The following is a 12,846-nucleotide window of genomic DNA, read 5'->3' as shown; positions in this document are numbered from 1 at the left end:
GGTCTGAAGTCCATTCTGGCAGAGTGGGTATCAAGCCTGGGAGTGACACTACGTCTATCAGTGGCCCACCCATGTGGGCAGATTTAGACATGTACGTTAACCCAACATGCATTTCTTTGGGCTGTGGGAGTCAAACCTGGGGTACCCAAACAAAACCCTTCAGACACAAGACACGCATGCAGGCTCCATGCAGACCAGGTGTAGGTTTCAACCCCTGCCATGCTGAATCAGTGAAGTGGTAATGCTGAGCTGTGTCACTCTGCTGTCTTAAAGTAGGGATAATAAACTGAACTGGATTATGATCACTTGATACTGTATGAATTGCTCATTAGAAAAATCCATTGAAGCCAACCATTGTTTTAGTTGTTCCTCATTCTTCAGGCAAAAGTTTAGAGCAGACCACGACAACGAAAGTACAGGCGTTCATTACATCAGTAAATAGAAATGAAGAGGGCTGATATTTTATGTCTATTAACCTTCATAAAAGTACAGGTATGTTTTCTAACTATTCTTTTCCTTCACGCCTCTCCCTTGCCATTTATTGCTAGGTTTAGTTTCAACATTCTGGTAAGGTGAAAGGAGGCAGGATAGCAAACAGTAAGCTTTGACTGAGTGCTTTTATTACACAGATATTTATTTCATGTACATTACAGTGGAGCCCTCTACACAATGGGTATGAAGGTACTGTGAATGAGAGCTCATAGAGCTGAATGTTCTGTAACCTGCAGTTATGCAACTTTTATAAAGAACTTGCTTGAAACTACAGCCATTCAAAGTGACAATGCTGTCCTCATCTATTAGTCAAGGTCAGCTCCAGTGCGGCAGTTGCAAGATCTGGAAATCTAAAAAAAAAAATCAATATATGTCTACTTTTCATCTGTTTAAATGACTTTCTGGTGTTTTTGTATTTTTAGTTTATACAGTACTTGTTTTGTAAAGCCTGCTGTGAAAGGTGTTATTAGACATAAAGGTTGATGGATTTATTACAGCTTTGAATACATGCATAATGGAAAGATAATCTAAAGGAAATAAAAAGGTGAAAGTATGGGACTTTGCAGGAAAAAATATGCTTTCTATAATAATCTTTTTTTTTCATTGAGTTATGGCTTTATTGTTGCTTTCCCGTGGGTGGTATGATTCAACTCTGGTAAAGTAAAAAGAATTTGTAGAGTTAGATAAGGAGATCATTTCAAGAACTATTAAAAAATTAAATTAAACCTTCAGAGTTTATAAGCAAAAACATTATTGACATTTGATAATTGAAGTTTGCTATGTATTTAAGGAGATACAGTATGAAGTCTTTGCCATTTTTGTCTTTATATATGTATTTATACATTATTGTGACAAGAACCCTGGCTGGCAAAAGCCTGTCAGGGCAGAAATGGCAATGAGAGACATGAGAGTGGACAGGCCTATTAGGGAAGAAGCATATGCAAGTGGGAGTGGTGGAAAATGGCTACAAGTGGACATGCACCTTAACAAAAGGATAAATGTCAGCGTATCTGTGTCCAACTAGTTGCTATGTCTCTGTCATTCCAACAGATGGCACATGACAAATATTTTTAGTAATAAAATGCATTACTGCAAATGTTTGTGATGCGCCATCTGTTGGAATGACAAACACAATGCCTATGCCTCTGTTATATGCCATTTGGTACAAGGTTTTTAAAGGCAATGTAAATGTTTGTGATGCTCCATCTATTGGAATAAGATATGCAATGTATTTAATTACTACAAATATTTGTGGTCTGCGGTGGGTTGGCACTCTGCCCAGGATTGGATCCTGCCTTGTGCCCTGTGTTGGCTGGGATTGGCTCCAGCAGACCCCCGTGACCCTGTGTTCAGATTCAGCGGGTTGGAAAATGGATGGATGGATATTTGTGGAGTACCATCTGTTGGAATGACAGAGGCATAGCAATCAGATGGGCAAACAGATACTTAACTGTTTAGAATAAGGTGAATTTTTGTGATGTGCTATCTGTTGGAATGACAAATGCAATGCATATGTCTTTTATATGCATTTGGTAAGGAATTTATAAAAGCAATGTTAATGTTTGTGATGCACCACCTGTTGGACTGAAAGATGCAATTTATTTTATTTCTGCAAATATCTGTGATGCACAATCTGTTGGAATAAAAGAGGCATAGCAACCAGATGGACACACAAATAAATAGATCCTTTTGTTAAGGTGGATTTTTGTCATCTGCCATCTGTTGGAATGACAAACGCAATGCATATGTCTTTTCTACATGCCATTTAGTATGGGATTTGTAAAAGTAATGTTAATGTTTGTGATGCACCACCTGTTGGAATGACAAATGCAATTTATTTTATTACTTCAAACATTTGTGATGCACCATCTGTTGGAATAAAATAGGCAAAGAAACCGGATGGACACACAAATACACAGATCCTTTTGTTAAGGTGGATGTTTGTCATGTGCCATCTGTTGGAATGACAAACGCAATGCATATGTCTCTTTTACATGCCATTTAGTATGGGTTTCGCAAAAGCAGTGTTACAGTTTGTGATGTGCCACCTGTTGGAATGACAGAAACACAGAAACTGGATACACACAAAATTAAACAAAAAGGATAAATCAGCCCAGCCCATGTATTCAGTATAACTTGTTTAGGACTATCTGTACCCACATTGTCCACAGTGAACAAGCCTGGCACTTGCGATTAGTTTGACTATTCCTGCCACTTGTTAGATGCTTCTGTCACCAATCCCCATCAATGTTAGGGTCTTCTGCTATAATAACACACTTGGAGGCAGGATGCTTTCTGCTGTTATATAACACAGACATATGCATTTTACTTATTAATGCATTTCATAACTATAAATGTTTGTGATGTGCCATCTGTTGGAATGAGAAATGCAATAAATTTTATTACTATATGCATTGCAAAATATATTCCAATAGATAATGCAAGTGTAAATTGATTACTTCCATTTGTAGCACAGGTAGTATGTATACAAAATGCTAAAGTCTGCCCATCTGCCAGGTGATTACTTGTGAATTACTTGGGCTACAGCCTTTATCTTAGTTTTGATCCCAAGCTTAGGATCTGGTACATTCTGAAAATTCAAAACATTTTAGGTAGCAGTAACCTTGGCAAAATGACCCATGCTTGTGGGTTTATTATGAGAAAGTAATTGGCAAACCAAGTGGTGTGGCAGAAAGAAAAAGAATGAGCAGCAACATCTGCTGAGCGTCAAACAAGTCTCAGGGGCCAATTACTTGATGAAAAACGCCATAACAAGAAAAAGAAAAAGTAGAGCATCAGCATCTAAAGCATCAAAACAGCTTTTTATCATTAAATACGTTTTCATTTCAGGCTCATTAGTCTGTGTGTTTCACTAATATATTTTAGATTATACCTACATTTTTTGTCCCATTGTATTTTTCTGCTCTTCTTTGGTCAACTCCAGTGTGGCTTCTGAGTAAAAGGTCTATTCTGGTAATGACAGTTCGTCTGCTGCAGTGTAGGATGTCTGCTTATAGTGTCTTTGGCTTCTTCAATCTAGTGCTTTATTGATCACAGTGTCAGCATCACAACCATTCATTTACTTTTAATTCTTCAGATATTAATTTTTCGATAAAACAGTTCTTGTAAGCAGACTTCATTAAGAATTAATTAGATTTTATATTGACAAGTGACCGCCCACAAAAATGCAAATGTCCACTTTAATATCTTAGAAAATAAGCCCAGAACTTACCATAGCATGTGGTTAAACGGTCACTGTCTGCCATTGGCCAGTTGTTCTGAATGTGGGAGCCAAGTTAGGACCAATGATAATGGAGAGAGGACAGAGAGAGCAGGGTTAGAGTTAGCAGGAGAGCTGCTCAGTGTCAGTGACTTGGTATTTTGAACAGTGAGCAAGTGGGCAAGCCATCCTTTTAAAAACAGACTTAAACCAGCATAGTGAGGCAGCCAAGGTATCTATTGTCTTTAGTTTATCTGGTATTTTAGAAACCTCTTTAATCACCCCATCTTATATATTTAGGACAATAAATTATAATTCATTTTTATAAAGTTTTGAATTTTTGTATGCTTTTTTTCAGGTTATGGTACGTATGTGGCATTATTTTATATTATACACACACACACATGCATAGTACTGTATATAAAGTAACACCTCACCTAACAAATCTTCTGAGAATGAAGCACTTTAGAAACAAGTTGACATAAAATATATTACTGCTTTGTGCAAACTCCCAACATGGAGTAATGATTCTCTGCCATTGATTTTGTGCTTACTGTAGAAGATGAAGTTATTATAAATGAGTGTTTAGTTATTTCATTATTTTAAGATTTTTTTGTGAAGCATGAATAAAGTATTTGTCCAGTGTGTCGCAAAAACATCGAGGGATATCTTTAGAAACTAAACTGCAGATTAAAAAGAGGGTATAAACTTTGAAAAAGATAAAACATGTAACAGAATGTACAAACAGACAGGGCTGGTGCCACCATTAAGGCGAATTAGGCATTCGCCTAGGGTGCAGATCATAAGTGGGGGTATGCAGCTTCACAGGTTACCTATGGAACAGTAGGATGCCACATTAATAACCTTGGCCTAGGGTGCAAAATAACTTAGCACCAGCACTGCAGACCACCAAAATGATTTTTCTCGATGGGCTGGCTGGGCTTTCCCTTAGAGATTGGGTGAGAGGCACAGACATCCTGCAGAAGGTCAGAATAGAGCCACCGCATTTAGAGGAGCCAACTGAGGTCGTTCGGGCATCTGATAAAGATGCTTCCCGGACGCCTTCATATGAACTGTCGGTTTTACAGGAATGACCAGCTAGGATTATATCTCCTAAATGGCCTGGGAACACGTTGGGGTCCCACAGTATGAGCTGGCATGTGTGAAAGGGAAAATCAGGTCTCGGATAAGGGGAGGAAAATAAATGAATTAACAAATGAATATAGCAGAATCATTGTTGTTAGCACCTGGCCGTGGAAACCTGGCTTCGTTCATGCATAGCAGACTCGGCTATTGAGCTAACAGGCTATACCATTGCGACGCTACGACAGGACTAGAGACTCCAGTAAATGCAGGGGAGGGTGTGTGTGTTTGTACATCAATAATTACTGGTGAACGGACACAGTGATAGTGGATAGCCATTGCTCCCCTGACTTGGAGTACATGACTATGAAATGTAGACCTATCACCGTTGTTTACATACCACCAGCTGCTAATGCTAAGTCGGCTCTGAGACATTTCTACAGCAGCATTAGCAGCCAACAGAGCCGTTACCCCAATGCAGTGTTCACTATCGCAGGGGACTTTAATCACATGGATTTAAAAGCAGTGCTCCCCAAACTCCTCCAGCACGTAAAGTGTACTACTAGAGGAGCCAACACACTAGACAAGGTCTGCTCAAACATTAAGCTGAGCTACAGAGCTAAACAGCTTCCACACCTGGTCCAGTCTGACCACATGTCACTGCTGATGATTCATGCATACACCCCTCTCCGCAAATCTGTTCTTACCACCACAAGATCCATCACAACCTGGCCTGATGACACCTCTCTGCAGGACTGATTCTAAAGGACTAACTGGGACATTTTTGAAAATCCGGACCTGGAACTCTACACCAACAGTGTATTGTGTGACATCAAGACCTGCAGTGGAGAAACGTATCCGTGTTTATCCAAAACAGAAGCCCTGGATGACAAGAGAGGTTCAGCGGCTGCTAAAGGAAAGGAACACTGCCTTTAGGTGCGGTGACAAGGCTCTCTACAGCATGACACGGTCCAACATGAAGAGAGGCATCAGAAAGGCTAATAGGGACTACAGGAGAAGGACTGAGGAGCACCTGGACAGTAATAACAGCAGGCAAGTTTGGCAGGGAGTCCAGCACTTCACCAACTACAGGACCAGCCATGGAGCTGCTGAAGGTGATGCCTCAATGGCAGAGGAGCTGAACCACTTCTTTGCTCGCTTTCAGATGGAACTACCAGAGCACACGCAGCAGCAGCTCACAACAACATTACCGCCTCCCTTACGGTGGAGGAACACGAGGTGAGACGCTCGCTCCAGGCTGTCAATCCTAGGAAGGCAGCAGGTCCCGACGGTGTCCCTGGACGGGTGTTGAGGAGCTGTGCAGAGCATCTGGCTGGAGTCTTTACAAAGATCTTTAACATGTCACTGTCCCAGGCCTCAGTTCCTCCCTGTCTGAAATCCTCCATCTTACTCCCTTTACCAAAAAAAAATCACCCGTAACCTGCCTTATGTTGAATGTTTGTGTTCCACCTCATTTCTTCTTATCCTTTCCTATCCTTTTATAATTATATTTATTTATATTTTGACACTACAGGGACTGCACCTAATTTTATTGTATTTGTTACAATGACAATAAAGATATTCTGATTCTGATTCTGAATCTTCCATAACTTTGCATCTAGTATGTCTAACAATATTGTGTTAAGAAGAGCAATTTGAAGAAGAAGATCACATTTTTTTCCCAACCAGCATGGAATTACACACACATGTGCTCAGTGAAGGACTGACAGCTCATCCAAGGTTGGTTCTCACTTTACTTCAGTGGCAGAATCCATCTCCCTTTGAAAAAAGTAAAATGAAGAAGTGGATTGATGAATGGATGGACATAAGAGAAATGCAAACTTTGAACTTTTGTTCTCTGCTTCTGTTCTTCCAGGGTGCACAGGGCCAAACAGCCGCCTCTGAACTGAACGGCAGTCTCAGTCTGATTATTGTCCTGACGCTGTTAGTGTGCATACTGCTACTGTGTATACCTGCAGTGACTGGAATCATCATACTGGGAATAAAACTCAACAAGGTACGCCATACTAATTAATACTTGACAGGGTACTGAATAAATATTTTGCAATTGTAACACTATGGAAGCAACTTTGTCAATCCATTTTCGTCCGCATCTACAGTACACAGTACACACTAATGAAAATGTGTAAAAAGTCCCGTACCATTTACTCCCTTAAAAGTAGCAAGAAAAATTTTGAAGAAAAAAAAAATAATGAAAGAATATCCATCCATCCACCCATTATCCAACCCGCTATATCTTAACTACAGTATCACGGGGGTCTGCTGGAGCCAATCCCAGCCAACACAAGGCACAAGGCAGGAAACAAACCCCAGGCAGAGTGCCAGCCCACCACAAATGAAAGAACATCACTACCAGAAATTCACCATTCACAAGACATTACACTGCGTCTTGATCTGCCAAGGAGGACCATGATTATTTTGAAAAAGCCACCAAAAAAGTATATGTGTACTCCTTCCACTTAGTGGAAAAAACGGCAGCAGTATGAAGATCAGAACCACAGAATCCTCATGTAGAAAGATCAGGTGTGTACGCAGAAATGCATTTTTTCAATCGTTCATTGGCCTCACACTGACCAGCAAAGGCCTGGCCACATGGTAGTTAGCACTGCTACCGGATGCCTAGTGTGGTTTCCACATTATAGTGGTGTGTTCTTTTCAATTCTAAATTTGAGGTTTTGCCATTTATATTTATTCAGTTCATATCCAATGTATTTTTCTGAGCGGTGGGTGAAAATGAGGCTCTCACTTTACTTAGCGTTGTCATTTGATGATGATGTCAAATGGCATCACAATCAGTGCATTTACACTCACACTGTGGACAATTTGGAAGGACTGACATCACGTCTAGAAAGTGTTGGGGTGCCAGCTGGGTCACCCCCTGTAATCTAACACTGTAATTTAAATAAAAAGATGGAGTTAAAATAGTCAGAACTAAATGGCTTTTAGTCTTTTCATGATGGAAATCAAACAGGTCATCGTTGGGAGCTCCAGGCTGATCATAACATGGGTCCGATCTGAGATGACATTCTTCCTGGGCGCCGGTCATTAGGGGCCGAGTCAGTAGACTCCAGTGAGAACGACAGAAGAGATGAAGATGTTAGCCACTGCGCCCCCTCACATTGCTTACCTCTGATAAGCCTGGAAGGTGATTATCCGATGCACATGTGTGACAACACACATGACCCGTTTAAAGAGAATAGCTCTGTTTAGGCAGAAACCAGGTTTCTTTATTATTATATCACAACTACAAGTAATCTGGAATTCTCTTTTGTCAAAACAAACTGAGCAAAACAACAGTTAAACATCATCATTGGCCACTCTTGAATCAGAAAATAACCCTGACGCCTGAGATTGTTTTCTTGTGTTTTATAAATATGTTTAGTCAAACTGACACTTTATTGATAGGTTTCTGTTAATGGATTGCATGCGGCACACTCTTTTCTTCTTGGCTGTGCGATTGAGCCCTGACCAGGTACATCTGCTTCCTATCTTATACCCTGTACTACTGGAATAATAAAAATGCACATATTTTTACTTCAATAAGATCTGTATTGAGTTAGGTTACTTGTCACTTTAAAAAGTGATTGTAGTACGTAATGCACGTTACTTTTACCATGTTACCCTACTGCTTGAGATTGTGCTGCTGAGTTTAGCACCGTGCGTTCAGCTCGTCAGCACAAATTTATCATTTCTGAAATATTGAGACAGATTATTTCATCTAGGAGAAAGAATAATGCGATCACCCAAACATTTGCCTTTGGAAATTCATTTTACGGATGCCTCTGCCCATGGCTACTGAAAGCATACGCAAAGCAAATACATGTTCAGGCTGACAGAGTGCAACGGACATGAGAAGAATACAAAATCCTCAACAGTAACACGGTTAAGGGTTTACATGGCCACATAATTGCAGTATTCACAGAAAAATCTACCTCTGTTAATTAGGTTTTCTCAGAGGCCAATAACTCGATTTCTCTAGCGGAATAAGGCTTTACGTGGCATTTAAGAAATAATTTTTTATGAATAATCGGGTTATTGAAGTGCATGTAAGATGCGCTAAATAATCTGATGGTAGTTGAGACAAACCAGACACCACCAGCATCCCATTGTCTGATTGATTTTTTTTTTGTAGCATTAGAGGTTTTGAAAGTTTTAGTTTAGCATCAGTTAAGTAAGTTCTTGTTTATGTTAAACACACATACCGTATAGGAAACTTCTGGTGCAGCCCCACCCAAATTTTCATGCCAAAAATAAAACTGGTTAGATTAGATTATATTAGATTATATAAACTTTATTAATTGTAGGGAGAAATTTAGATGCATAGAGTAGGGGAAACATAAAAACCAGAGACACAAATTCATAGGTCAAATAATGCAATCAATCAGTAGAGTAAAAGAATACACAAAACAACGTGAAAGGTTTGGAGATCCACCCCGTATACTTGAAATAAGGTTGATGTATAGTAGGTCTTTACAGACATGAGCTCAAACAGAACTGGAGAGAAAACAGAATAGCTGACATATATATATATATATATATATATATATATATATATATATATATATATATATATATATATATATATCCTCTTTAATAAAATCCCTGTGTGCATCCAGGTGTCCGTGTGTGTGTGCCTTCTGGTGAAGTGCGCATGCGCAGGGCACGGTGCGATGCGCGATATTACTGTCAGACAAAGTTATAAGAGTTTTACAGAAATACAAACCAGTATTACTGCGAGAGGAAATTAAAGGTACACAATACAGTGACGCATATTACAGCCACATACAAGCCAGTATTAGTGTCGGAGGAGATTAAAGGTATATTACCGACGCACACGCCTGTATTACCGCCAGAGAAAATTAAAGGTATATTACGGACGTACAAGCCAGCGGACGTGCAAGACAGTGTTACTGTCACAGAAAATTAAACACACACAATACACGGCGGCAGCCCAAGAAGAACGGTCAGCTCAGCAAGTAAACATCAACAAAAGAAAGGCTGAAAGAAAGAAAAATACGACCAACAAACAGAATGAGGTCAAAGTCCCTTGCCACTTAATATAGACTGTTCCTACTAATGTTTATGCACTACTGTTCTAGCGCCCGTTATTGTAACGGGCTAAATGACTAGTATATATATATTTATTCAGTAGACAGAAAGTGATGTAATGGAAGAATGGTATTCTGGGAACCGGAAACAACATCAAAAGCAAGTGGGATCTTGAGAACTGGAAGAAGAAGTGATGTTGGCTGTCTTCTGAGGACCGGAAGTGCTTATAGGCTGTGGTTTCTTCGGCTGGTCTGCAGGGAAAAAGGAGAAAGAGTTAGATGGCAGCCCCAACTGGTGGGTCTGGTCTGGTGGGAACATACACTTATTTGAGTCCATAAATTATCTCCCAAGAGCACTTGTGTGACAGTAGATAAATAAATAAATACATACATACATACATACATACATACATACATACATACATACATACATACATACATACATACATACATACATACATACATAAATAAATAAAGTGTATTGTACAGAATGAGCAAAATGAACTTAAAGAGCATCAGCGTTTTAGTTTGGGATGTCGTGAGGAAGCAATGAATTTCCTGATAAGATCCCCAGAGGCACTTCTGAGCACAGCTCTGGCTAAATGTGTTCCAAGAGAGCACCTTTAGACGGAATGGAGGAGATTTTGTCATGATGGCATCCACTTTTGCCATCATTCTCTTTTCCACAACAGCTTCCAGAGTGTAAAGGTTTTAGCCTGTGATGCTGCAGGCTTTCCTGATAAGTTTGTTCAGGCATTGTGCATCTTTCTAACCAAAAATGGACCTTGTCCATGGACCCTCCCTCTCATCTCCATCTTTCGAACCAAAGTTGGACCATCCCCAAAGATGGACCCATCCCCAGGAAATCACAGCATAGAACAACACAACGGCTACTACAGACTGGTAGAACATTTCCAGCAGCTTGTTGCATACATCAAAAGACCTGAGTCTCCCTAGGAAGTCCAGTCTGCTCTGGCCATTCTCTTCCAGTGCAACTGTGTTGTCAGACCAGTCCAATTTGTTGTTTATATGAACCCCCAGGTACTTGAAGCTCTGTACCACTTCCACGTTCTCCTCCTAAATGGTCTCGGGGGCTTCTTGTCACACCAAAAGTCCACCACCAGCTCTTTTGTCTCCCTTCAGGTGGTTCTTCCTGCACCATAAGACAAAGATGTCCACAAGCCTCCTGTACTCTGACTCAGCTCCAGTATTAATTCAGGCTGTAATGGAGAAGTCATGTGGTTATTAGTGAACTTGTAATATCTGATTTTAGACTCATTTCAACTTTTTTACCTTTTAGATCTGGAAAAAGCTGTCAGAAAAAGACACCATATATGCTGAGATAAACCCCCATGCTATGTCATACAGACCAGAGACCGAATCAGCATATGAAGAATCAAATGCTCGCTACAGCCGCAGCACAATGTCCAGTAGAATTTCTTCATTCAGATTTTCTGGGGCGAAGGCTTTTGAAGGCTGTTTTGATGATGCAGATGGAGCAGCTAATTGGTCACATAACAGTTTTCCTCCACTATGCACAAAATGTCTGCAGAAGTTCAAACTTTCAGATTGTGACAACCTAAGAAGATATGGATCAATATATAACGGATCTGGGGGGCTCACCCAGGAGAAATCTGACCACCTTTGGAGTGGCATTGACCTTTCTCCAGAAGATGATAATTCAGCTTATTATGTAGACATGAATGCTTGCAGAAGAATGACACTTAACAGTGATTTAGATCTTGAAGCAATTTATGATGTCCCTCGCCGATATTCCTGTACCTGCTTAAAACACAGCAGTGAATGTGTCTCAGAACTGAACAAAGCCAACGAGGTAACTGATCACTCAGAAGTAAGCGAACAAACAACTAACACTGCTTCTAGAGAGGAATCGATAAGGAGATCAATCCCCTTTGTCGAAAGAAAACAAACAGACGCTGACTTAAGCAATTTGACCAGAGTGGAATCGAAAGATTCTGGATTAGCTTCACGGTTTGGCTCACCGTCACTTGACCACGCAGACAATTTGAACCATGACATGGTGAGAAGTCAAGATCAAGATACCGTTCATAAACAGAGATCTACTTGCTCAAATAACTCTACAGTGAGTCAAGCTCCCAAAGGGGTTGGCAAATCCAAAAACAGGTCAAAGCCAGCAAATCCTAGTTTAGATATTTAATATACTGGAGGTGTTTGTAATGTAAAATCAAAATTTGTGTGTTATAGCTGATTTCATCTGAAGCTGAGATAGTATCCATACTATAAACATACAAAATGTGAAAGGTCTGGGGCCTCATGAATAAACAGTGCATACACACAAAAATGTTGCGTACATCTGTTTCCACACTCACATTGCAATGTATAAAAACTAAACTTGGTGTAAATCCACACACATTCTCATGCCAACACAATCCATTGCGTACACATGTTTTTGGCTCGGTTTTGCAAACTGGCGGCGCCCAGCGTCAAAGCAGTGCTACTGTTCCTGTGTGGTTTCCCTTTCTTTTTTAGATTCACATCCTGATGTGGCTTTATCAAATACACTGAAATGAACCGCATATCTCTCTATATATAAAATCCAACGTCTGTCTGTCTGTCCACTTTTCACAAGAGAACTACTTAACAGATTTAGATTGGATTATTTTCTATAATTTGCTTGCACATTCCGGTTGCTTTTATCGAGCTAAGTATCATAGTTCACTTGCGGTACCAATTTATTTTCATGAATTCGAGAGAGATGCAGCAGGCTGAGGGGAGGGGGGCGGGGCCCTCCTCACTCATGCGCCAGCCTTTGAGCGTACCTTACATCTGCTTAGCTAGCGAACGAGAGAACTACTTAACGGATTTAAACCGTTTTTATTTTCTACAATTTACTTGAACATTCCAGTTGATTTTGCGACTTCTCTCATCGCGCTAAAAATCACAGTTCACTTGCAGGAGCGATATATTCACGCTAATCCGAGACAGAGACTGCACGCAGAG

The 12,846-nt window shown here is 40.2% G+C and overlaps 1 protein-coding gene across 1 annotated transcript; it reads left to right on the top strand.

Moving 5' to 3' along the window:
• The first annotated feature begins 384 nt into the window (after positions 1-384).
• LOC114654102 (uncharacterized) lies at positions 385-12,379 on the top strand. Its single transcript, XM_028804521.2, has 3 exons — positions 385-492; positions 6,672-6,812; positions 11,165-12,379. The coding sequence occupies exons 1-3, from the start codon at positions 445-447 to the stop codon at positions 12,041-12,043; spliced, it is 1,068 nt and encodes a 355-aa protein (XP_028660354.2). The 5' UTR covers positions 385-444; the 3' UTR covers positions 12,044-12,379.
• Positions 12,380-12,846: the final 467 nt, after the last annotated feature.

This window comes from Erpetoichthys calabaricus, chromosome 7 (assembly GCF_900747795.2).
Source record: "Erpetoichthys calabaricus chromosome 7, fErpCal1.3, whole genome shotgun sequence".
Lineage (NCBI taxonomy): Eukaryota > Metazoa > Chordata > Cladistia > Polypteriformes > Polypteridae > Erpetoichthys > Erpetoichthys calabaricus.
This window is presented reverse-complemented; position numbering and strand designations above follow the sequence as displayed.

What these genes read in the sequence shown, in the direction of transcription:
- LOC114654102 (XM_028804521.2), top strand. Translation starts at nt 445, where the DNA reads ATGAAGAGGGCTGATATTTTATGTCTATTAACCTTCATAAAAGTACAG. An exon ending in TAACCTTCATAAAAGTACAG is followed by an intron (nt 493 to 6,671) that starts GTATGTTTTCTA and finishes CTGTTCTTCCAG; the next exon opens with GGTGCACAGGGCCAAACAGC. An exon ending in TGGGAATAAAACTCAACAAG is followed by an intron (nt 6,813 to 11,164) that starts GTACGCCATACT and finishes TTTACCTTTTAG; the next exon opens with ATCTGGAAAAAGCTGTCAGA.